This window comes from Rhinopithecus roxellana, chromosome 6, assembly GCF_007565055.1.
Source record: "Rhinopithecus roxellana isolate Shanxi Qingling chromosome 6, ASM756505v1, whole genome shotgun sequence".
NCBI lineage: Eukaryota > Metazoa > Chordata > Mammalia > Primates > Cercopithecidae > Rhinopithecus > Rhinopithecus roxellana.
Genome location: NC_044554.1, coordinates 59,067,218 through 59,094,311, shown reverse-complemented (window position 1 = coordinate 59,094,311; position 27,094 = coordinate 59,067,218). Strand labels below are relative to the sequence as shown.

The 27,094-nt window shown below is 38.1% G+C and overlaps 1 protein-coding gene across 1 annotated transcript in view; it reads left to right on the top strand.

Moving 5' to 3' along the window:
- LRGUK (leucine rich repeats and guanylate kinase domain containing) overlaps positions 1-27,094 on the top strand; it is a 129,785-nt gene that overhangs the window by 26,074 nt on the left and 76,617 nt on the right. Inside the window, exons 6-10 of the mRNA XM_010357735.2 lie at positions 4,973-5,097; positions 10,056-10,199; positions 21,556-21,636; positions 24,003-24,089; positions 25,536-25,642. Coding sequence (XP_010356037.2) covers positions 4,973-5,097; positions 10,056-10,199; positions 21,556-21,636; positions 24,003-24,089; positions 25,536-25,642 — 544 coding nt within the window. The remainder of the gene's footprint in view (positions 1-4,972; positions 5,098-10,055; positions 10,200-21,555; positions 21,637-24,002; positions 24,090-25,535; positions 25,643-27,094) is intronic.

Here is a 27,094-nt window from a genome sequence, read left to right as displayed (position 1 = left end):
GTTGTTAATTTTCTACTGATCAGGTTGAGGGGCACTAGTTTCAAGCATGCTCTTTATATTTTTAAAAATAAAATCAGTCAAGCATAGGTCAATGGTGAATCAAGTATTAAACTTAGCTCTATGTAAAAATTTAAAAGCCCAAAAATTCTAAATTAATTTCTTTGAAAATAATTATTTAAAATAAAAACAAATCAGTTGAGCTAGTAATACCAACAGTGTAATTGTAGTAGATTATATCAATATTTCAGAATGAATTGGTAACTATAAGATATCAATTTTTTATCTTATGCTATTTTGTCTTTCCATATGTGGATAATTGATGATTAATTGATAATCATCCTAAATTGCAATACAATAAGCTTTGCCAAGGTTAAGTAAGTATATTTATTCTTAAGAAAGGGTACAGTTTATTCTTTACCTATAAACCTTGACTAGTTGTTTATTAGAATTTATGATGATAGAATAATGGAATTTAAAAATTCATAGAAATTTAATTCCAGACAGAAATTTAGAGATCAGCTAGTGCTAATCACTATTTTATTTTATGGAAGAGGAGTCTGGGACTCCAGAAGGGTCAACAACTTGCCCCAGATTATTTGGTAAATGGTTGAACTGAGACTTCTGAATTCCATTGTTTTTCCTATGTTGCAGTTCATTGAGTAATTACAACTTTTGTCACAGAGGCATTTAAACTATGCATGTTTCATTTCTTGGAGAGATTCTCTCCCACAGTGAAGAGCCTTTTTCACTGGTAAGGAGATATAGATCTTTCAGGATTGGTTTTGATTAAAGCCATCATTGCAGCTCTCTCCACTAAGAGTACTGTGATGGATTTCCTACTATTTCTCAGTAACTGTTTTCTATACACCTGAACCATATTTTATGATTGTAGACAAATGAATAAGAGCAAATACTGAACTAGTGAATAATTCATGTCAAGCATTGTGAACTACTGACAGCATCGTCAAAATGTAAAAATATACTGTTGGGTTTTTCCCCAGTTGTAAAGTTATGCTTAAGTGCCACAGGATTCCTTCATTCAGTTTCCCCAAGGATCTACAATTTCACTTTAAAAGATTTATTCACAGAATCATAAAAGTTTAGAGATGGAATGTGGTATGATGATTTTGAGTTCTTTTGAGTTTCTTTCTCCCGATAGTGGTCTTTTAAAATTAAAATATACCTAAGAGGATTAACCCAGTAAGCTAAGTCATTGTAATGTGTAGTGATTTATCAGATTGTGTTTCTTTTTATCAGGAAGTCCCAAGACCTATGAAAGAACACGAATAACATTAGGAGGAAGGGCAAGTAACATTTTCTGAAGGTTCTTAAGAGAACGAGAGTTTGGGGAGATAAAGATATGGAAGACCAACTATGAACTCAAAGCTCTCTATGGCCCAGGCCTGCATATTGACTGTTGGCAGTGCCACCAGGCACACATGAGGTGACTGTGGGAGCAAGTAGAGGAAAAAGCTGTTGTGTCACTATAGAAAGTTCTCTATACTCAGAAGCCTGATTAATTTAGCGTGCCTGAAGTTCCTTGATATTTAAAGGAGAGTGAAAAGCTGAGAAATAGGAGGAAATAATTTTTTCTGGAATGAGCACATTTCTCAACAGAGATGTTCAGGCAACTCCTACTCCTTTGCCCCAGTGCTGTTAGTGACCGCAACGGTACCTGAAGAAACCATGGCTGTGATTGCAGTGAGCATTTGAATTCCTCCTCCTTTCTGTCCTTGCAGTGCTAATTTCAGAACACATGACTAGCTGTGGGAGTCCAAGCTAGAGAGTAAGCTGGATGTACCAAGGGAACTGTGGTTAGCCTCTAATGTCTTAGAAAATTACTGTAGACACAATAAACAAGCTTTCCTTTTTGATTCCTGATATCTCTTGATAATTTCAGGATTCCTGTTTTCTAGTTTTCTGATCCTTGCCTGCTTCCCATGAGAATACTTCCTGAGGCAGATACCCACAAGCACTGGTTTTATTTTGCCATAATTCAGAGTATCTTCATCTTGGTTGGGGTAGAGCTACCAGGACACTCTAGTGCTCCTAAAATAGGACTTAAACGTGATTCTTGTCTCTGCTAAACTGAGACAGATGGCCATTCGAAGTTTTCCTTGCATAGTTTTTGTTGCCAAAGATTGCCCGCTCCAAGGGTATTTTATTTCATCCATACCTGAGTGAGATAGTTTAATCTCCTATTTCTTATGTTTCATATTCATCTTTTGTTGCAATCTGTATCTACAAAGATCTGGTCTTTGTTCTAGTTTCAGAATAATTATTGAAGCAGCCCAAAGAAAGTAGAACCAGAAAGGATAGTATTTGCGAGCATGCACATCTGTTTGTAGGGCTATTCTGGCAGGAAGCTTTATGGAAACAGATTTGAAAATGCATATTGACCACAAACAGAGCTATACTTCAGTCCAAGGATTGAAACTGAAACCATTGAGGAAACCCCAAGAATTTCTGGTACATTTTACATTTTTGTGTAGTTTCCTTATTTACCTCTTTCTGGCCTAAGTATTTTCAGGCTTAATCCCAGCCTTGAATTTTCCATTTCTGTGCTATTGGCCAAGAGATAGAGGACGTGCTTCCTTGGCCTCATGTAATTTGGTAATGATATCAATGGCTTTTAATTGTGAGGTGATTTATGGTTTGTTGCTCATTCACACCCATTTTCTTATTTTTTTTCCCATGATGTAACTTTTGGCCTTAATGGACACCTGATACTATCCCCACTTTAAATGAAAAATCTACTAAGTAGTAGAGTTGGGATCATTACAAATAATTATGGAGGCAAAATGTTTTTGTGATATTTATGACTTCTTCCTTCTTTTTTAAAAAAATTCTTTGTTTCTCTGATTAACGGAAGGAGATAACTGGAGATTAGAAGATGACCAGGAGAGGCTTTGAGGAAGAAATGGTTTGTCTAGAATATATACTAAGAAATGGAATGACTAACATATTTACAGTTATGATAGACATTGCAAAATTGCCTCTAAAGTGGCTATATCATAATGAATTCTCTCAATAGTATAAAAGTATCTGTTACTCAAAACCTTTTACTTTAAAATGTTTGCCAAGCGGATGGGTAAAGAATGGCAGCTTATCTTAATTTGCATTCTCCTGACTACAGGTGAGACAGAATGTCTTTTCATATGTTTATTAGCCACTTGGATTCACTCTTTTGGAAATTGCCTGGGCATATTCGTTGTCCATTTTTTATTGGGTTTTTTTCTATGGATTTATTGTCATTTTTAATGTATTCTAGGTAGAATCTTTTGTCTGCTAATATATATTGTGAACATGTTCTCGTACCCTATTATTTTCAATTATTTGTGTATTTAAAAAGTAATAGTAAGAAAATAAATAGTAAGAAAATGAGTGTTATATGTCAAAAAGAAATACTTAAGATATTGATTTAATGTGAGTGTTAAAAAAATAAGAAAAAAAGTGGGATTTGGAGTTGTCTTGAAGAATAGATGTGGTTTAGAAAGAAGTAGGAAAAAGAAAGTTCTTGGTACATTCCAGAACTATTGAGAAATTGACCTGACAGGAATAGGGAATTCTCTTTGGATGATAGTGTGGATGGAACTGGATAAACAGATTTTGCTTATAGTAAAGGGCCTTGGATAGAAGAGTGAGGAATTTGGAATTCGATGAGAATTTTTAAATTGAAATATATTCAATCAATATTTTTAAAAAATTAATCAGCCTACAGTGTGTAGACTGACTTTAGGGCAGAAAGTAATGGATATTAGTGTAACTATTGATGTTAAAGGAGAGTTAAGTTGGCAGAGGAGTGAATAAAAAGGAAAGAAATCATTAAAGAGATATTTTAAGGCAAAAAAGGCAGCTCTTGGTGATTGGATGCCTCGCAGATTATGAGTGGCTGAGAAATGGAGATGTCATGGGTTACTTAAGAGGAAAAACTGAGCTTTGATGGGGAAATGATATTAAATCCTGGAAATTGGTCAAAGAGTTTGAGAATAGAGAGAGCTGAACAGAATTAATGACTTTGAGATTGTAGTTTTAGGTGACTACAAGATGGAACACAGAAGATCAGCTAAAATTTTCACAATAAATGGAACTTAACAGATGAAGAAAGTAAGGCAGAGTTTAAGCCTGATTGTTTTACAAGGAGAATGGAGGTCAATGTAGACAGAAAGAAAGGGCTGTTCCTTTCTATAACAGGGTATTGGTCTTTGGACCACCCATTTGCTACAGATGACATCTCCCAGGCTCTTAGCCCAGTTATGAGGATGATAATGCTTGGTGCATGTTGTCCCTGCAGGGCGATCTGGTACTCAGAAGTTCTGCCTGTGGGAACACACATGAGTTTCTCATGGGGACTTAATTGATCAAGGGAAAACACAGTGCCAATGAGGCAGCTATGAGGCACGGTGATTTTTCTTTCCATACCGATTAAATGAGTCAAATACAACCCAGCACACTTAAAAGCTATGCCTTTTTTATTTTGAGACAGAGTCTCGCTCTGTCGCCCAGGCTGGAGTGCAATGGCACGATCTCGGCTCACTGCAAACTTCGCCTTCCAGGTTCACGCCATTCTCCTGCCTCATCCTCCTGAGTAGCTGGGACTACAGGCATCTGCCACCACGTCCAGCTAATTTTTTGTATTTTTAGTAGAGATGGAGTTTCACCGTGTTAGCCAGGATGGTCTTGATCTGCTGACCTCGTGATTCACCCGCCTTGGCCTCCCAAAGTGCTGGGATTATAGACATGAGCCACCACACCCAGCTGCTATGCCTTTTTAAAAGAAAAATTGTATAAAATATGACATGTTCTGTATGGAAATATATATTTCAAGATTAATACTCATCCTATATTGAGCATATAATCATTCTTTATTTAAGCTGCGGTCTGCTTTGTCTACTGATGATTTAACACTGACTCTTTTTTTCTTCCAAATGCTTTTAATAACATTTTCCTTAAATGTAGTCATGGTATATAGGCAATGAGATAGAAGAAATCAGTGGACTAGAGATGTGCAACAATCTAATTCACCTTAGTTTGGCCAACAACAAGATCATGACAATTAATGGCTTAAACAAGTTACCAATCAAAATACTTTGTCTGGTGAGTCTAACAAAATGTCATTCTTTATAGAAGTAGTAGTTTATGTTTTAGTAACTACATGAATTATGACTACTTAGGATTTAAATATATAAAGAGCAAATTCCTTCATGAAATGTTATTGTCTTCAGTTTTGTTTACTCCTTTCTTTACCATTTGCATGTGTGTGTGTGTGTGTGTGTGGTTGTGAGAGAGAGAGAGAAAGAGAGACAGAAAGCAATGTTTCATGCTAAAGTAAAATGATTTGTTAATTTGTTATCCAAATTCAATATTTTAAATGATTGACTTTTTTATACTAGAAAAGAAAGGTATACTTTGAGCACGTATTTACAAATACTTTTTATAATATCTTATTGGTGAAAATAACATTTAAGGATACGTAAGCATAATATTTATTGCTGTTAACACTTTAACTGCTTTCAAATGAACCACAAGATGTTTTCTGGGCACTGAATTTTGACAGTCCTTTTATTTTAACATGTGTTAGTTAGTCTTCCACTCTAGAAAATCAAAAATAGTGCTAAGAATAAATGAACAATTCCAATCAGAAAGTTTAAATTTGATTATTTTTTCCCACAGAGAGCACTCTTTTGAAGTGTGACCTGCTGTGTGACTATGACTGAATTTACAGAAATTCAGCAGGATTCTAATAGTCCCAAAGATATACACAATATTTTTGAAATAACAGTATAGCTCCCTAACTTGGGGGTCTACAGTATTGTATGTGAAATATCCAGGATTCCTTCTTCTCCTTCCTCCTACCTCTTACCCACTTGGGTGGCTTTGCTGTTCTTCTTTACATCTATCATGGGGTGGACAGGTGGGATTTCAAGCTATGAGGCTTGTAGCTTGTAAATTTCTTACGAGAACTATCCCACAGAGGGTTGTTGAAACTGTTGCTTGAAATGACATCTTGGGCCATGCACTGCAACTCATGCCTGTAATCTCAGCACTTTGGGAGGCTGAGGTGGGAGGATCACTTGAGTCTGGGAGTTCGAGACCAGCCTGGGCAACATAGCCAGACCCTGTCTCTAAAAAAAAAAAAAAAAATTCACTGGACGTGGTGGCGCAAGCCTGTAGTTCGAGCTAGTTAGGAGGCTGAGGTGGGAGAATCACTTGAGCCCAGGAGGTCAAGGCTGCAGTGAGTCATGATCATGTCACTGTACTGCAGCCTGGGCAACAGAGTGAGACCCCGCCTCAGGAAAAAAAAAAAAAAAAAAAAGAAATGACATCTTGGATTATCTGCTGATTTTTGACATATACAATATACTATTTCTGTCTTATTTAACCATAGATCACTGAAGATTGGCTATGTGTTCATTTTTCCTTCCCTTAGCTTAGAGCTCAAAGTACTTTCTTAAAACTCTTCCAGGCTGGGCGTGGTGGCTCATGCCTGTAATCCTAGCACTTTGTGAGGCCACGGCAGGTGGATCACGAGGTTAGGAGTTCAAGACCAGCCTGGCCAAGATGGTGAAACTCCGTCTCTACTAAAAATACAAAAATTAGCTAGGCGTGGCGGTGGGCACCTATCATGCCAGCTACTCGGGAGGCTGAGGCAGGAGAATTGCTTAAACCCAGGAGGCAGAGGTTGCCATGAGCCGAGATTGTGCCACTGTACTCCAGTCTGGGTGACAGAGCGAGTCTCTGTCTCAAAAAAACAAAATAAAACATGACAAAGCAAACAACAACAACAAAAACCACAAACCAAACCTCTTCCATTCCTACAGTGAGTTAGGTCAGGATAAAGTACTGGCATCTCAGTACTGAGGATGAACTTGAGGGTTTAATACTTTTCCTGATCTTTCATGTTTTCTGCCCATGAAGGCTTGTGAGCAAAACATAAATGAAAATGAATTTGATAAATTAGTTTGAAAATGTTCAAGTTAGAAAAGAAAGTCACATTTTAAAATTATGACAATCTGAAGGATTTTTAGCAGCACGTATGCTTCATTTTGTGGTCTGTTGGAATATTGTTCTTTTCTTTACATATCTTCTCTGTATTGATGTTCCCATTCATTTAAAGTGGAGCATGGTAAATAGAAAAAGATATAGGGGTGTGCTTAAGGGAATGAGAATGAACTCATTCTTAAGAATAATAATATGTAGCATTTTCATCCTAAGAGTGTGTTTCAATTACAAAATAAATAATCCATGTTGACAGTTCTGTCTCAGGTAGCTTTTAGAAAAAGGATAGAATACTTCTATTTTGTTAGATTTGGTGGATTGTTCCCAATCTCTGCCCTCATCACCCAAGATCAACTAGAATATACAAAATATACTATCATTCATTTTTCTTAATTTTTTGAGAATAGAAAAGTTTTCTTTTCCAAAGTTTAATAAAACCTATAAAATTTGTTTCAATAGTTTTTAATGCTTTTATTTTTAATTCATGGAATCAGGAAACCAGCAGCTTTAGTTACTATTGAAAATAATTTACAATTTAGAGAAAGAAGAACAATTCACCATACAAATCAACTGTTAATTCTCGAATATCAACTTTTATGATTAATATAAAGGGAAAATGTGATTCACTAATGGGCTATTCTGTCACCCAGCTTCTTAGCAAGTAATAACAATGCATTCCAAACTTTAAAATTCATTTTGTCACAGTAAATGCTGCTTGTCTTTTTCTTCCAAAATTGGTTGGTTAAGAATGTTTCCAATTTTATTTATTCAAGAACATGGCTTTATTCTAAAAGTCTTTTCCCAAATAATCATTATGAAACAAGCAGAAAGAACTTTTTGTGCAGAAGGTGGATGTCCACTTTTAGGAGAGATGCATTGGTTTTTCAGCATTGGATAAAGAGTTTAACTAGAAAGCTTTCAATTCAGAAATTCTGTGATTCTAAATTTTTTTCAGTTCTGGTTTCTTTTATGCCTATAGGCTATCTAATTAAACTTTTCTATGCCTTACTCTTCTCATGTCATCTACCACTTTGAAAGCCATTAGAGATACTGTAGGAAGAATTACAGTCTATCTACCACACCTAAAGGACTTCAAAGTTCTCTGGGAAGAAGTGTATTAAGAAGAATTACAGTCTATCTACCACATCTAAAGCATTTCAGAGTTCTTTAGGAAGAAATATATTGTATATAAATTTGATATGTGGGAATATTTTGAATAGGCTATTGGGGTCTTATTGCAGTATGTTAAATTAATATGGATATGATGTTAAGTTTGGTGTAGTTTTTTTCTTTCCCTTTTCTATTATACTTTATATAACTTTTTTGAACTCTGGGCAGAAGGAAATTTGACTACTTTGGCAAATGGATTATGGGTATTTTTTTCTATTTATTATGATATTTTTCAAATAAAAATAAAAAGCATACTATGATAAACTCTTGTGTGCTATCACTTAGCTTTGTAGATTATCAACATTCTATTAACATATTTTTAAAGCCATAGAATTAAACTAATGAACACAAATCTTGCTAATTATTGAAATGAAATTTTATTTTAAAAGTAGGACGAAAATGAGCTCTTGCTATCAAATGTACCAGGAAACGTGTACCAGGGAAAATACAGAGGGAAGAGAATTATTGTCATTGTTATTTGTTATTATGGGTATATGGAGATTGGGGAAGAAGACAACATTTCAGTCTTAAATCTTTGTTTTATTCTCATTGTTGAGGAAGATGCTTTTGTGTGAATTATTGAAAAACTTGGTTTGGTTATCTACTGTTGCATAACAAGCTACCACAGTTTTAGTGACTTGGAAAAATAACCATTGTATTAACTAACAATTCTGCAATCTGAGCCAGGCTCAGCTGGGAGGTTCTTCCACTGGGCTTGCTGCATTTAGCTGGCATATTGGTTGGGGGCTTGGCTCAGTTGAGAGGCTCGGATGGCTAGGTTTTTCTCTCTATTTAGTGTCAGGGCGTCTCCCCATGTGACATTTCCTTTTCCATATAACCTCTCCACAAGTTCTCTCCAACAGAGTAACTGCAGTTCTTATGTGGTAGCTCAGTACTTCTGACACACAAAAGCAGAAGCTGCCAGGCCTTCTTAAGTCTTAGGCTTGGAACTGGCATACTTCTACCATATTCTTCGGTGAAGCTAAGTCATAGGTCAGGCCTAGGTTTAAGAGCAGGGGACCGCGGCCAGGTGCAGTGGCTCACGCCCGTAATCCCAGCACTTTGGGAGGCCAAGGTGGGTGGATCACTTGAGGTCAGGAGTTTAAGACCAGCCTGGCCAATATGGTGAAACCCCATCTCTACCAAAAACACAAAAATAAGCCAGGCATGGTGGTGTGCACCTATAGTCCCAGCTACTCTGGAGGCTGAGGCAGGAGAATCACTTGAACCCTGGAGGCAGAGGTTGCAGTGAGCCGAGATCGTGCCACTGTACTCCAGCCTGGGCTACAAAGCCAGACTCCTTCTCAAAAAAAAAAAAAAAAAAAAGAAAAAAAAAAAAGAAAGAGTGGAGGGAACTGCACAAGGGCAGGAATAACTGGGGGCATGGCTCATTGGAGAACACTAAGATAACAGACTACTAGCACCCTCACCACATTAGTGATTATATTTAGGGTGTTGCTGAAAACAAAATGTATGTGGGGATTATAATAGTCAAGTGGCTTCTTGTGTTGATGATGAAAGAATTACATTAAATTTATATTTCTAATGATATATCTGGAGTTATGCTGTCATTACATTTTAGGTGTGCAATGTTAAAAGCTTCAATTGCCTGCCTTTTTCTTTCTTACTGATTTGAATACTCATCTTGCTTTAACCTTAATGAAAATATTATATTCTGAGTTTTCCACCTGAAAAACTAGAACTTCTTTCTGGGATATGTGTATGTGTTTAGAGTGGTGAATGATGGAAATGGGATGGAGGGAAGGACAAGAATGCCTTACTGATTTTTTTAGAGAGATTTGGGTCAGTATCCAAAATGAAAATTTGCCGTTACAACTTTTCCTTGAGAGGTCTTTGAGACATTAAATGTATTTTGTCTATTTTAGAGCAATAACCAGATTGAGACAATCACAGGTTTGGAGGATCTAAAAGCCCTACAGAATCTGGATCTGTCCCACAATCAGATAAGCAGCCTCCAAGGCTTAGAGAATCATGACCTCCTGGAAGTGATCAACCTGGAGGATAATAAGGTAGTGTTGCATTTCACATGTCTTGGTTTCAGTGTTGACATAAGAGGACATATTAGAGAAGCACAGACCCTTCATTTTTGGTTTCTCAAGGGTGGACACATTAAATGCCAGCTTAGAAATATTATTCTAGCAAAATTCCTAGAGTAGTTGCAGAAGGATTGTTTTTAAAAAGTACTTAAAATCTTAATTATTGAAAATGTGATGATTCCTAATTACATTATTTTTAAGGTTTAAACTGCAACCACGTGTGGATGATTTTCTGAAGTATACGTGTTCATACAAAATTTTGTGTAGAAATGTGGCAGTAGGAATGTCTGAAATATCAGAGTAAGGAGGTTGGAGATATAAGAATAACCATAGGCTAGTGTTGCTCCATGTCTGCCATTTAAAGAAAAGTCTCAATACTCCCTTGGTAAGGGAAGTATTGGGAAGATGTTGGTCAAAGGATACAACATTTCGGTTATATAAGGAGTTTGTCCCAGATATCTATTGTATAACATGGCAATTATAGTTAATAAAAATATATTGTATTTTTCCATGCTGAGAGAGTAGATTTTAAACATGTTTACCATAAAAATGATTACTTTGCAAGGTAACACATATGTTAAAAAGCTAGATTTAGCCATCCCACAATGTAACGTGATGATGTGATGAATTTCAAGTCATCGTGTTGTACACAATGAGTACCTATAATTTTATATGTCAATTTAAAAAAAATTAAAACGTTTAAAAATGCAAATACCTTAGGAAAGGCTTAAACCCTTAAAAATAAAGAGAAGAGGCACAGGAAGGGAGTTCTTATATACCAATCTACATGATGGGTTGGGGACTGGGTTTATTCAAATTTTAATGTCTGGCTTAATAATGCACACTTTACTTCAAAAATCACAGAAACGGGCTTTTACTTTTACATTTTATTTTTAACAAAGCATTTGTGCTCCTAATCATGGTATATTAAGTTGGTAACTTTACCTGACTGCTTATGCTGTAAGGTCTACAAAGTTATTTTATTTATATTGAATACTTCATCACATTTTTGGGAGAACACTTTCATAAGGAGGCTGAATGTTTATTTCTTCTTGAAAATGAAAAGTTGGGCTGAGCCTGAAAGGGACAGTTGGTGTCAGCTCAAGTGAGCTGGCCTGTAGTGGGAATCTTGCTGTGTTCTGCTGTGGTGGTGCTTGTCAGTTTTGCGCGATGAGCCTTTTATTCCAACAAACTTCCCTTATCTGTTAGGTTGCTAAGAATCAAGAAAAGTCAGTTATTAGTCCTGGGAACGGATGAGTTTTCAATCACAGACAAAACTGTCCCTCGTCATTCTCCTTGACGTGTGTGTGTGTGTGTGTGTGTGTGTGTGTGTGTCTGTATCTTTTTTCTTTTTCTGAGACGGAGTCTCTCCCTGTCGCCCAGGCTGGAGTGCAGTGGCGCTATCTCGGCTCACTGCAAGCTCCACCTCTCGGGTTCATGCCATTCTCCCGCCTCAGCCTCCCGAGCAGCTTGGGACTACAGGCGCCCGCCACCACGCCCGGCTAATTCTTTTGTATTTTTAGTAGAGACGGGGTTTCACTGTGCTAGCCGGGATGGTCTCTATCTCCTGACCTCGTGATCCACCGCTTTGGCCTCCCAAAGTGCTGGGATTACAGGCGTGAGTCCTTGACTTGTATGTTTAGTTGTTTTGGCAACTTCTCCAGTTAATTCTACTGGACAATCTTTGTTCACTGTACCACGTGTCTCAGGAAGTCCACACAATCTCTGTCTGGTGTGGTTTTAGTGTCCTTTTCATGCATTTGCCACTGAAGGCTGATTTTTAGAAAATTTCTTACTTAAAATGGTTCTCACATATATACAGGGGCTGTTGAAAAGGTGGAAAGCACTCATTAAATCTCAACTCAATGCATCTCAGGATTTAGGAAAAGGAGTAACAGTAATGATAATAGTAACAATTCCGGTCATAAAATAATCTAGAGATATTTGTTGAGGATCTTTATGCACCAGGCACTTTCCTAAGCACTTTATCTCATTTAATCCTCATTATAACCCTATTATTCATTTTACAAATGAAGAAACAGGGGCAGAAAGAGGTTAAGTAACTTGCCCAAAGTCATATATCCAGCAAATAGCAGAGCCAGTCTGCAAATAGAGAATGGTTTGCCTCTGGTTTCAATGTTCTTAACCTCTCCAGGGTGATATAGCACATAAAATGCTAATGGGCCTCCCTTCTGAAAAGGCCTGTTGTAATGCCCCAATACAGTGCTTTCTCAGCGAAACGTCACGTGAGCCACAGATGTGAACCACAGATGTAATCCAAAATTCTCCAGTAGCCACAGTAAAAAGGTGCAAAGAAACAGGTGAAATTAATTTTAATAATGCATTTTACTTAACCCAGTAGATCCAAAATGTTGTCATTTCAACATGTAATCTATGTACAGACTTATTGATGAGATATTTAACTTTCTATTGTTTCATACTAAATTTCTGACATCCGGTGTGTATTTTACACTTAAAGTATGTCTCAATTCATCCTGGCCATATTTTAAGTGCTGGGCAGCTGCATGTGGCTAGTAATTATCATATGGGACAGCGCAGATCTAGAAACACCTCACAAATAGTATGTCATTCTCTTCCATTTCAAGAGACTTTTCAAATTGTATTTGACAAACTTTAAAGAAAAAAGAGGAGTATCATCATGTGAAGAAAGGAGTTTATAATTTTCAAATGTTAAAGAGGATCCATTAAAAAAAAATGGCCACGTGTCCCAAAGGGGGATCCTTTGGCACCCATGAGGTCTGTAACAATCACCTTATTCCCCGGCTCCCCCCTGGGCAGGTTGAGGAGCAACCAGCAGTACTTTGAAATACTCTTTGAGGCTTTAGGAGAGTTCCTCAGAGAACTCTCCAGGACTACTGAGAATACTGTGTATCAGGGGTGGAAATTTTATCATTTAGCAGAAACATAACCTAGCTTCTGCTTCTCATATGATTAATCTGACATTAAGAATATTGTTTTATTGGTAGCACTGCATCAGTATTATGTACTTGGTTTTAGCAGTTGAGACATCGTAGCACCCACAAGTGATTGTTTGAACGTCTTTTTAAGGCCACTTGAGAATGTTTACCATCAGCTGGGGATTTGGGGACCTTAGTTACCCTCTACTCTGTAGTCTTCTTAGATTTTACATAATTTCCAGCATTTAAAACATATCCCAAGCTGTTAGCTCTATTATAACCTCAGTCCTTTCTTCTAGAAGCAAGATATCAGTTTGGGAGTGACTTAGAAAAATGCTGTCTTACTTCTCTAAGTCTCAGTGTCATTATTTCACACTGTCGGTTCCCAATTACTTTTCTGAATTTTTGTGAGGATTCGCAAGGTAATACTCATAAAGCAATGGAAACATGGAGAGAACTTGAATCCTAAGTAATAAAAGTGCTCTTCCCAGAGCTTCCTGTCTCTTCATTCTTTGCAGTACTCTGGCTTTCCTTCAAATCATTCTCCTTGAATGCTGATGCGGACAATGGCAGCTGAAGACCATTATTCCACTCTATTTTTGTGATGCTTTGTATAGGCGGAACATTCTTTGCTGAGGACTCCTTGCTTCTTGTTGTTCAGAGACAGATGCCATTTAATGTCCCTGGCAAGCAATGTGCCTTACCCCCCTCTTCATTGAACCTTCGCTCACACTTCACATATGTGAGCAAAAGGAACTTTGGGGTCATTAAACCCAATCAGACTTCTAAGTGAACTTTATTTCTCTCTGGATTTAAGTTTGTTAGGTTAGGCCTGTAATGAGAAGGGTTGGACTGGGTGAGTCCTTGGGGCCTGCAGGGGCTGAAAACAGTGATGCAGAGGCATGCCATTGATGCCGGTGTGATCAGATCTCCTGCTAAAGTCAATCTCCATTCCACCTGGCCAACATGCCCCTGCCCTGGGATGCAAACAGGAGGGAGGCCCCCTTAGAGATCTTTGGCCTCCTTACACCCAAAGGTGATGCCCAAGGCAGGATACCCTGATCTGCTCAGCAACTGTTCTCTGGATAGTCTTGGCTCTCCACAGAGAGTGTTAATGGGTGCACACTTGGGGTCTGGGTTTTGATGCTGCTTCATCACTTTTAGAAACAATTTTTGAACTCTCAGACCAAGGTGAATGTGACTTTCCCCTTTGCCCCGACCCCTTTCTTAACACTTATATCCTGGTGATAGACTTGGCCTGCTTCCTGGTGCCCTGGCTTCATGATGATGGGGTCAGCAGGGATAGTTGCCCTTTGCCTGCTTTAGCACTGGCTCACTGAGTGCCGGCCATTGACCAGGAGACCACATGTTCCTCGCCATCTGACTTGGTTAGGCCGGCTACGTAGGACTGGCTGTCAGTGGCCAGTTTGTGTGACTGGGGATGGAGACCAGCACTCTTAGGGGCAGCTGGCGGAGTGAGTGCTCCCTTGCAGAAGGAGTGGGAATGTTAAGTCAGCCATTTTCTTCTGATCCTCATGCAGATCCAGCATATTTCCACCTCTGGAGCTTCATAACATCTGGTGTCTCTGCTGGAAGCTTTTCCCCTCATCTTCAAAAAAATTCACTTCATTTCATTTAAGCCTCTGGCAAACTCTCACAAAAAACGGCCTCTGACCCCACTCTGGCCTCTCCAGCACCCCCTCACTGTTTTCTTTATCCCTTTACACTTTTAAATTTATCATTAGTACTTACTATTATCTGAGATTGTGTCATATTGCATATTCTAGTTTCACATCTGTTAGAGTTCACTGGCTTTCCAACTAGAATGTTAGCTTCAAGAGCTCAGGGACTTTATCTTGTTCACTTTGAGCAATGCCTGGCTCAGAGATGGCACTGAAGAATATTTGTTGTCTTGGCTCCAGGCATGGTGACTCACATCTGTAATACTGGAGCTTTGGGAGGCCAAGGTAGGCTGATCACTTGAGTCCAGGAGTTTGAGACCAGCCTGGGCAACACAGCGAGACTCCATCTCTTCCCCCTGCCCCCCAAAAATAATAAATAACTGGGCATGGTGACATGTACCTGTAGTCCCAGCTACTTGTGAGGTTGAGGCAGGAGGATGGCCTGAGTCTAGGAGTTTGAGGCTGCAGTAAGCTATTATCGCACCACTGCACCTCAGCCTGGGCAACATCACGAGACCCTATCTCTTAAAAAAAACAATGAATATTTGTTGACTGAATGCAGGACCCTCAGGAACTCTCAGGAATACCCAGATTTGCTTCCCTTCTATCAAGTACTTGGTTGACGTTTGAGGTGCATGGGATGAGATTCCGGAATGATTGTGTGAGGCTCAATCATTCCGGAATGATTCCGGAATGAATGAGTGAGGCTCGAGTGTCTTCCTACAGGGCAGAGAAGGGAGATGGTGACTGGAGATCAGAGGAGTGGTTTGAGCTGAGTGGATGAGGGCCTTCAATCAGGTAGCTGTAGTGAGGAAGGGGGAAGGAAGGCTGTGGTCTAGAGGTGTTCCTGAGGAAGAATTACTAGGGCAGATTGGAGGTGGTGGATGAGGAAGAAAATGTTTCTGAGGACAACTCCCGCGTTTGCAACTTCGGTGACTCAGGTGACTGGGTGACAGTGCTGCCATTCAGCCTCCTTACTGTCATCCAGAACCCCTGGTGCATGGTTCTTTATCTTGTCCTAAACCTTAGAGGCAGAGTGTCCCATTCCAACAGCAGGGTGGGGGCATGCTGTGCCAGCTGTCTGTGACGGAAGGCAAGCCCTGTCCGTGGAGCCACTTCTCTTGGAAGCTAATCCTTACTAAGTATAGCAGGTGGAATTGTGTGTCCCTCTCCTCCAAAAAGCCTGCCCCCAGGGAACTGTGAATGTCCCCTCAGTGGAAAAGGGATCTTCGAAGATGTAATCAAGTTTGGGATCTAAAGAGAAGAACATCCTGGATGTAGGGTGGCCCTAAACCCAATGTCCTGATAAGAGGCTGAAGGGAAGAAGACACACACACACACAGAGAAGGCCATGAGATGACCCAGGCGAAGATGGGGCAGAGATTAGAGTTATGTTGCTGCAAGCCAAGCAAGGTCTGGAGTTACTGGAAGCTGGAGAAGGCAGGGAAGGGTTCTCTAGAACCTTCTGAGAGAGCGCAGGACTGCTGACACCTTGATTTCAGACTGCTGGTCTCCAGAACTGTTGAAGGAAGAAATTTCTGTTGTTTTAGGCCTCCAGGTTTGTGGTAGTTTGTTATGTAAACCCTAGAAAACTTATATATCAAGTAAAACTGTATGTCTGGGGACTAGAGTATGAGGTCTGAAAGTTATTCTTCCCTATGGTCTTTTGTAATTTCTGCTTTTTATGTTTTATTGAAGAAATTTCTCTATACCCCAGATTTTAAACATTCTCATATATTTTCTTGTAATTTCACGTTTTGTTTTTCCATATTTAGTCTTTAATCCAATTGGGATTTGTTTTGTGGGGAGTGTGAGGTGGGCATCTAATTCCCAGGTAGGAAATAAATTGTCCCAACATTTCAGAATTCTGGTTAATACTGGTAAAATATTCCATTGAATAGATATGTCAGGATTTATTGAGTCATTTACTTATTGAAATTTATGTTTAAAATTTGTTGTAGTGTATATTCTTATATAGAAACCTTTAAGTATATATGAAATGATTTACTTAGGATAGTTTCTTGGAAATACTATTACTGGATATAGGCATTTTTAAGACTCTTACTGTATTTCATAAAGGTTCATACTAATTATAATCCTACCAGTTAGAATACTATATTATAAGCACATCTTACTACACCTTTGTGAGCAAATATCTTTTACAAATCATGTCACTCTGGTAGAGAAAAACAGTATTTTGCATTATTTTATATAAAAATTTTTGATTACCCATGAGGTTAAACATTTTTTTGACCTGTTTGTTAGACACTTAGTTTTCTTTTTAGAAACTGTCTATTCATGCCCTTGACTATCATTTATATTATTATTGTTCTGCTTTTCATTATATTCATTGTACTTTTGCTACACATTTGAAAGTAATTTCTGAAGTCTATCAGTATTTTTCTTTGTGTCTTCCTTTATGATTTTTAAAATGTTTATGAAGTCTTTCTCTGTTCTGAAATCTGTTAGGTGTTCACCTAAACTTTTTCCCCCTGGTTTCTTTTATTACCTTTCAACTCTTAATTCGTAATTTATTTTATGGTATAATTGAAACAAACATTTTAATTTATAGGAGGAATAAGATCTAGTATTCAATAGCACAATGGGGTGACTATAGTTAATAATATTTTACTGTATATTTCAAAATAACTAAAAGAGTAGAATTGTCACATTTCTAATACAAAGAAATAATAAATGCTTGAGGTGATGGATACCCCAGTTACCCTGATTTGTTCATTACACATTGTGTGCTTGTATCAAAATATCACATTTACCCCGTAAATATGTACAACTCTTACGTATCCACAATAACTAAAAATGTAAAAAATCAGTTTACTTTTTTCAATATCTAATAGTAATATAATAGCAGCTATCATTTATTGAGGACCCATTATATCCCCAGCCTTGTGCTAACCAATTCACATTAGTTAACTCATTTAACAAGTAGTTTTATTGAATAAGACTAATTTTCTCACTGATACCGAAATAAATATTTTCTGAAGTATTTATTCTGTTCCATTGATCTGTCTGTTGATTCTGATTCCAGTAATGCACTTACCAACATCATCAACTAGTTGATAGATCCCCACAGTTTGAAAAATATTTGTGGTTCATCTTTTAAATATACACCATTCTTATTTCTCTTAAGATTCTACTAAGATACAGAAAACTTAAATAAAACTAGTTGTCTTTAGTTTAGTGGAGAATTCAGGCCTGCTGCAACCCAAATTCTAACCCTGGCCAAATTCAGGAAGTCAAGCAATCTTGTTTTTTCTTTTTTTCTTTTTCCCCCTTCTTAAAATTGTGAAACAAAACCAATACTGAAAAGATCTGTTTCTGGAGTATTTATTCTGTTCCATTGATCCGTCTGTTGATTCTTATTCCAGTAATGCACTTACCAACATCATCAGCTAGTTGATGGGTTCCCTGCAGTTTGAAAAATATTTTTCTGCACAGATTTATGTTTAAATGTGGCAGTGAAAAAAATTTTAATCGTTGTACCCAATTGTTTTCTAAGAAGACAAATATATATATATTATATATATATGTGTGTATATATATAACATATTTATATATGCTTATATATTTTTATATATTCACATATATAAATATATATTCACATATAGAAATTATATATGTATATATAAGTTTTTTTTAAAATAAAAGACTTTGGTAGTTCCCTTGAGATCTGGATGGTGATGCTTAGTGACTATGGCCTTGAGGGAAATGGTAAAAGAAGAAAAGAAGAGGAAGTCAACATGCTTTGGGGGTGGGGGTGTGGACTATTGTCAATAGGGGCAAAGGAGGTGAGAGAATGGGCTGGACTGGAGTCTGGGGATCAACTGTGCTAAGATGACATTCTTGGCAGCAGATGACTGAACTTCCCGTAGGAACGTAACTTTTCCGGCAGTATTTCACTGGAAGCTGTTTGGGGTGCTGTTGTCTCTACTCCTTCTGTAAAAGTCTGTTATGCACACAGTTCTGGCTTTGTGGCCTTTGCAGAGAAAAGATGTGAGGGTGGAGTCCTTGGGGTAGGTTGTGCAGAAGAGGGAGGGCGCATGCAGGGCAAGAAGTATCTGTGGCACTTTGCTAATTCAGTAGACATGGGGAGATGAAGCCAGGCCACCCCATACCTTCTCCCCTCTCACCTCATCCTACCTATGGAAGGCCAGGAAGGGAAGATGGGTCCCTTTCATTTGACTCTCAAAAAACCAATTGATCCCAGCTGACATCTTGCGGCAGTGTAATTTTGTACATTCCATGACCACTGTGTTCATGGTGTTTGTAACATATCAAGGAGATCTTTCCATGTCAATCACTGTAAATATCACTATCCTCTAAAATGAGCATGTAGTGTTGCTACTATAAGACTATACTATTACCCATTTAATTACATGATCATGGTGTTCTTAGGAATTTACATTTTTTTTACTTGTATTGATAATGTTAGACTGAATATCTAATTTTTTTACAAACATTAGAATATAGAATATTTCACATATAGAAATTACATATTATATACAATTTTTTTTAAAGAAAAGACTTTAGTGGTTCCCTTTAGATCTGGATGGTGATGCTTAGAGACTATGGCCTTGAGGGAAATCTAATTTTTACAAAAAAATTAGATACAAATGATCTCTTTAGTATAAACCTCTTGAAGTGGGAAAGCTGGTTCATAGCTTATGAAACACATGAAATACATGAGGTTGCCCTATAGAAAGAATGAACCAGTTTCCACTCTCACCAGCAATGTATGCAAATGCACATGGCCACAACTTGTTGGTGAGACGTGATAAATGAAGGAACACATCTCTTAACATTAGTGTTAGGTCCAAAAACAAGAGCAGGCCAGTGTGGTGGCTCATGGGTGTAGTCCTAGCACTTGGGAATGGGAAGTCGAGGTGGGTGGATTGCTTGAGCTCAGGAGTTCAAGAACAGCCTGAGCAACATGGCAAAACCCGTCTCCCAAAAAAATACAAAAATTAGCTGAGCTTGGCAGTGCACACTTGTAGTCCCAGCTACTTGGGGGTGGGGGGCTGAGGTAGGAAGATTCCTTGAGCTAGGGAGGTCGAGGCTGCAGTGAGCCGTGATCATACCACTGCACTCCAGCATGGGTGACAGAGGGAGACCCAATCTCAAAAAAAAAAAAAAAAAAAAAAAAAAAAAAAAAAAAAAAAACAAGAGCAGGTGGAATGCTAGAAGAAAATTAATCCATTGTTCACAAGTTTACTTTTCCACTTCCCCGAATAATACAATAGAAAACAATTGACCCCTTTTTTTTTTAAAAAAAAAGATAATCCAAATGGCAGGCTGATGGCCAGTTTAGTCATCTTATGGAAAAATATGTGTATAATAGTATAATGTTGCTCTAACAAGATTAATGTGTGCAGGTTGTAGATTGCAACTCTGGTGTTTGCCCTTCATATTATGTCTTTGAAAATGGCATCCTTTGAACATGGTGCATATGTCTGTCCTCTGCCTTGGCTTTGGGTCCAGTTTGCATTTTAATTGTGTATTGTGGTTGGATAACTCAGGAGTTATTGGTAACCCTTCTGTTGGAGTGCTTTCCAATGCATGCAGAAATGATTTGGAGAAAAATAGAAATGAAAAAGTGATGATTAACTTTTTGCAAAAGTTTAATATCTACACTTGATATAAAATTGTAATTAAGCTAATTACAAAAATTTAAATAAACCTATTTGCCTTTAATTTAGTGAAGAATTCAGGGCTGCCACAACCTAAGTGCTATTCCTGGTCAAATTAAGGAACTGTCAAGCAATCATTTTTTTTTTTTTCTTTCTGTTCTGCTACTTTTTAAAATTGTGAAATACAACCTATACAGAAAAGTATATAAAACGTAAGTGTACAAGTTAGCTAAAGAGTTCAAGGTGAACAGTACACACCCATCAAGAAATACGTCATACAATTTTTAGTTTTTTACTTTTCCTTGAATTAATTCTCTGGTGGAAAAAGTGACAAAGCCATATATGTGCATGCAGTAAGAAGACTTTGGCTGGGCGTGGTGGCTCATGCCTGTAATCCCAGCACTTTGCGAGGCCAAGGCAGGTGGATCACAAGATCAGGAGATTGAGACCATCTTGACCAGCATGTTGAAACTCCGTCTCTACTAAAAATGCAAAAATTATCTGGGCGTGGTGCTGTGTGTCTGTAATCCCAGCTACTTTGAAAGCTGAAGCAGGAGAATCGCTTAAACTAGGGAGTCGGAGGTTGCAGTGAGCCGAGATCACACCACTGTACTCCAGCCTGGCAACAGAGTGAGACTCCATCTCCAAAAAAAGAAAAAAAATCACAAATGACCAGGGTGGCAGAAGCAGGATTGGGAAAGGAAGTTGGGGGGCTGGTGGGGTAAGAATGGGGGTGGGGTGGGTAACCAGGTCATCCTTGGATGCGTTTTTGTACTGTTTTTCTAACTTTGAATGCTATTTTATTTCTGCCTTAAAGTAAACATGGGAAAGAGGAGGAAACTTACTGTTCCCTACCTAGAGAAGAAAAAAGAAAACGTGGTTGTGTGCATGCATGTTTATAGAAGGGGTATGCACTCATTCCCTTGTTCTGTGTAGTTCTGTGGAATTCTCATTAAAAAGCTGGACAGAGCAATTTTTTAAATAAGTTGAATTGAAAGGACCCAAACGGGCTCCTATTGTGTTATGTTTTCTATTGTGTTTGTGCATTTAGTCTGTTGATACTTTTTTTTCTTTGATTGAACAGATTGCTGAGCTGAGAGAAATAGAATACATCAAAAATTTACCCATCCTTCGAGTTCTCAATCTTCTGAAAAATCCAATTCAGGTGAGATATTATTTATATCAGGGGAGGGAGAGAGAGAAGAAAGTGGGAGGGTGGATGGGAACTATCTAGGAATTCTTCAAGAAGTACTTTTGGTAAAAGAATATCAGGAGTGTGACTCGAATTTGTCTATCTTCCTTCTCTCCAAGGAAGGGTTTAGTAGTACCTAAAGTGACAATTTTTTTTTAAGACTTAAGATCTTCTTTCATGACTAACAAGCTGTCACATGACTGTCAGTGAAGGAAAGCCTGAAACTGAATATCATTTAGTTGCTCTGCTGGTCATTTGTGACTCATCCCTGGTGGTACTAAAGGTTACAGGAAGGAGGTAATAAGATTACAGAACAATGTTCTCTCACATTAGACAATGCAAGACACCATAGGTGGAGACAGAATGTGATTCCTATTTTATAACAAGGGAAAGAAAATCTAAGATTAGATACCTAATTTACCTGGATATACCCATGACATTGATGTATATGTAAAATAATTATAGAACAAAATAATACATTTCCCAGGAGTTCTTCACACCTCTGGGACTGAAGGATCAGGGACTGTGTTTCGAGTCCCTCTCTTTCTCTCCATTGATGGATGCTTTCTCCCGGTCTCCTTCCCTCCTTCCTTGTCTGCTTGTCCTTCATTCCATTCTTCTACCTGTATCCTTCACTTAGTTTCCACAGGCTCTTGACTTTGCATGTAGCTCTTAGTAACCTTCTTTTTGTGTATATCTTGATGAAAATGTCTAGATAGGTGAAAAAAAAATAAGAAAGATTTATAAATTAAAAACTGCCCTTGGGACAGGAACAGTGAGAGGCAATTTAAAAGCATTTCTGGAAAAGTAAGAGGCAGGGTTTAAAGTGGCCAGCACACCTCAGTTTCAGATCCCTGAAGGGTGTTTGTGCACACACATGAATAAGCATCACAAGCCCTTTGACATATGTTAACTGATTTATATACAAAACCTTCCCCCCAACATTTACACCTAAGCTTTGTACATTCACCTCATATACAGTCTCATCTATTGGGAGGGTGCAAAAGTAATTGTGGTTTTTGTATTATTTTAATGGCAAAGACTACAATTACTTTTGCACCAACCTAATATATAATGGATCATCTACTAATATCTAATGTCTTTTTTCCCCTCAAAGAGGTATAGCTTTTTACTACAAAAACTCTAATTATATTTCCAAAAGGCAGATAATCCTGATGGTAGGGAGTAATAAGGAGTTTATTTGATAAATGAATATCATTTTATTATTACAAACAAATTCATAATAAATACAAATTAATATGAAATATTGCATATAAATAATAACAATATAAAATATTAAAGTTTCATTATTGGCAGAATTGAGACTTGTTGGAGTTAGAAGACAGGGTTGAAGTCACTGGCCATGGGATCTTAGATGAGATGCTTCACCTTTCTGAGGCTTGGTAGCCTTTAGAAATGAGGATAATCTGGAAGACATTATCCTCAGCAACCTAACACAGGAACAGGAAACCAAATACTGCATGTTCTCACTTATAACTGGGAGCTGAACCATGAGAACACATGGACACAGGGAGGAGAACAATGCACCCTGGGGCCTGTCGGGGGCCAGAAGCAGGGAGAGCATGAGGATAAATAGCTAATGCATGCAGGGCTTAATACCTAGGTGATGGGTTGATGGGTCCAGCAAACCGTCGTGGCATACCCTTACCTGTGTAAGAAACGTGCACGTCCTGCACATATATCCCAGAACTTAAAATTAAATTATTATTATTATTATTGTTATTATTATTATTATTTGAGACAGAGTCTTGCTCTGCCACCCAGGGGCTGGAGTGCAGTGGCGCGATCTCGGCTTACTGCAAGCTCCACCTCTCGGGTTCACGCCATTCTGCTGCCTCAGCCTCCTGAGTAGCTGGGACTACAGGCACCCGCCACCACGCCCAGCTAATTTTTTTGTATTTTTAGTAGAGACAGGGTTTCACCGTGTTAGCCAGGATGGTCTCGATCTCCTGATCTCGTGATTCGCCCGCCTTGGCCTCGCTAAGTGCTGGGATTACAGGAGTGAGCCACGTCGTCTGACCAATTAAATTAAATTTTAAAAAAAGAAATGAGGGTAACCCACCTGTGCTGTTAATCTCTAATCTCACAGGGAGATTAACAAGAGTATACACTTGAAGATCTTTATAAGTTACAAGGCACAGTCTGCATTGAGTTAATGTAAGGGGACTGGGAAGTGTGAAATGCATAGCCCTGTGAGGGTGTGTGTGGGAATGATGAGGTAGCAGGTGAAAGGCCCAAGCCCATGAAAACCCAATGTTGGTGCTTGTTATTTTGGGAAAAGGAAGGCAACTAAGCAGTCCTCTTGATATTTTAAATAGGAAAAGTCTGAATATTGGTTCTTCGTAATTTTTATGCTTCTGCAATTAACAGAATTAGATCAGAAGAAGATTAAAGTGGAAGAAAAGGTATGTAATCATGTCATACCATTACCATTGTGTTTATGGGTTAATATGCTCAAAAGCTCGTGTTGCTTGCTGTGGAAGCAATATAATCAATAAATAAGACACGTAACAATATGTACATTAATTCATTTAGGGAATGTTTCCTTGTCTTAGGATCTGTTTGTTTAACCCTCTGCAAAAGTGAGTATCAGCACAAATGTAGTGAAAGGCCTGATGGCTTGCTGTTAGTACGGTGAAGAGGTTGACCGTAGGGAACAGAAGCAACACTCCACTTATATAGGTCATAGCTTTATGGCAGACTATCAGTTTGAAAAACTATCCTATTTGGAAGGTGTATGATTCTATCTGTGTTACCTGAAAAATTCATTTAACAACAAAATGTACTATAATGTCACTGTCACTCTACCATATAATCGAAAAGTACTCAAATAAATCACTACTCTGATATTTTAAATCCTTAATTCTGCTCTTTAAAATAATGATTCATCTAGTCACAGAATTCCAGAATAACCAGACCTTGAATGCTAGCACCTGCCTCCCTGCTTTTCATACTCATGGTCACTGCTTTGTCTTGCTTTAGTGGTTGGTGACAGCCAAAATCTCTACTAATGAAGGATTTCTTACACTGGATGCAAATTTGAGATGGGAATGAAAACAGGTATAAATATGTAGAGAGGCACGTATTCCATCTCATAAATGCCTTTCTGAAATCTTGGTTAAAAATAGTTACAGATGCCAGACTATCCTTATTCTCACAAGCAAAGGTACTTATTAGATTCCTCTTTTCCTTTAACATTTTGCAAAAGGAATACAAATTAAAACCATGTATTAAGTAAAGATATGGCATATGGTAGATGAGGATAATGTATTTAGAAGAATGGGAAAGACAAGGGGATGGAAAACTGTACATTATGAAGAAAAGGCCCATATCCTAGAATGAAGAAAGTTATGCTAAATGAAGAGGAAGTTTTGGTAGAATTTGAGATTGTGGGAATCGTTCTTGGCGAGATGGTATGAGGAAAACATTCCCCATGCATCAAAACCTGGAATCTACAGCTACAAGTTTTATTCATTTTTCACATATTAAAAGTTGGAATGTTTACTATATTAAAAGTAATCATAGGCTTTAGAGGGGCTGTGGGTTTTTGTTTGGTGTTTTTTTTTTTTTTTTTTTTTTTTTGCCATTTTTCCCTCCCAAAGCAGGCAGTATAAAGAAGTAGGAGATCAAAAGACTCCACTCAATATTTTAAAATAATTATCATTTCTTGAATTTTAGGAAAATTTAGCATAGACATGAAGACTGAATACTAACATTCATGGGCATGTGTTAAATTATTTTGTGTACCTGGCTGCATGTGTACAACATTTCATTAAGGAAAAATCCAAGCTTTGTCTTCTTTTTAGAAATAAAACTTTTTTTTCCCTTTTACATCTCTAATTCTGGAAAAGGTTTCAGCAGTGAATAAATATGATCCTCCCCCTGAAGTGCTTGCAGCTCAAGACCACCTGACCCACGTTGTCAACAGCGTGATGCAACCGCAGAGGATCTTTGACAGGTATTTATTAGGAATCCACAGGCCAGAATTCAGGGTAAGCAAGCAAAAGACAGCCTCATCATTTCCCCTAGCCCTCTATTTTGTGACCCCTTTATTTCTGATAAATGCTGCTTTTTACCCTTCTCTCAGGGAAGGGGCCAAGTCTTTATTTGATAGATGATATTGTCTCTGTTATGGTATATTATTAATATCATGTACTTGAATGTGCTGCTTGCTTGCTGGTATTTTCCCAAGCATGGTGATGAGTTGATTCATCTTCACTAGTTTGTCTGACCCCTTATATGGTGGCCATTCTGTGCCAATCAACACTGAAATCTTTGGGGGAAAAAAAAAAAAAGTCAATTTTTCTGCCTTATGAGAGAAACACAGACCTTAACCTTAACAGAAAATTGTGATAATTTATATCCATTATAAATTTTTCCTCAGCTGTGAGTGAATGCTAAATACCCTTGCCAAAGACTGTTCCATGAATTCACATTATTAGGGAGTCCCTTAGAAGGAAGCCCAGCTAGCCTAAGGGAAACCCGAAGCAGTCTGCACTAAGCTGCGATAAACTCAGCAGGGAGGAGTCGCCCAGCTCGGTGGAACACATGAACAGAGTCTCTCACCTCTGAATTCGAAGACAGATTTACCATGCTTTCTCCATTTCTTTTTAAAACAATCTGTTGGAGCAGATGGCCATATATGCTATAAGTATAATGGAGAAATTCTATCAATACCCAAAGGCATTTTAAAAATACTTGTAAAATCTCTTGGATATAAATGGCTTCTCTTCTTCATGTGGTATTTGCTCCTGTACTTCACATGGCTGGTTTCCCACAGAGAGCAAAATGTTTTATTTTGCAACCCAGGACATGATTTTTACATATAATTTAATAACGTAGACATTGGCAGTTTTACATGTTTATGGTGGCCCTCTAGGTGAAATGAATTATCATTTATTTACATGCATCTGGAAAAGCACATTTGATTCAAAAGAGGGGCATTTATCTCCTCATTGTATTTCTTTTCTAGTTTATGGTATTGCTAGTTGTTTGATGCTTTAGGGTACACTTAAATAAAAACATATATCAAAGACATTTGCAGCAGTGTTTGATAAACACATATGTCTTGATCATTTCTGGCTGTCGGGCAAACAAGAACAAAGGCCAAGTAAGCCCAGATGTTCCAGGATGGAGTGGCATTCATTGTGGAAACTCATGGACACAGGACCAGTAGCTAATGTGCAGGCCTGCAATGCCCTTCCTACTCTGTCTAGGCCAGTATACCGCTCTCTGTCAGCACCAGAAGTCAAGATTCAGGAGAGGAACCCCAACCCTTGGCTTTGGGACTTGAATGCTGTATTACTGGGGAATTGCTGTCCCCTCTCCTGGCAAAATTGAGGTGAGGATACAGTATTAAAATGACATGACCAAACCTTGACTCTGGTCTGGTAGTCATTGATAGCTTCTT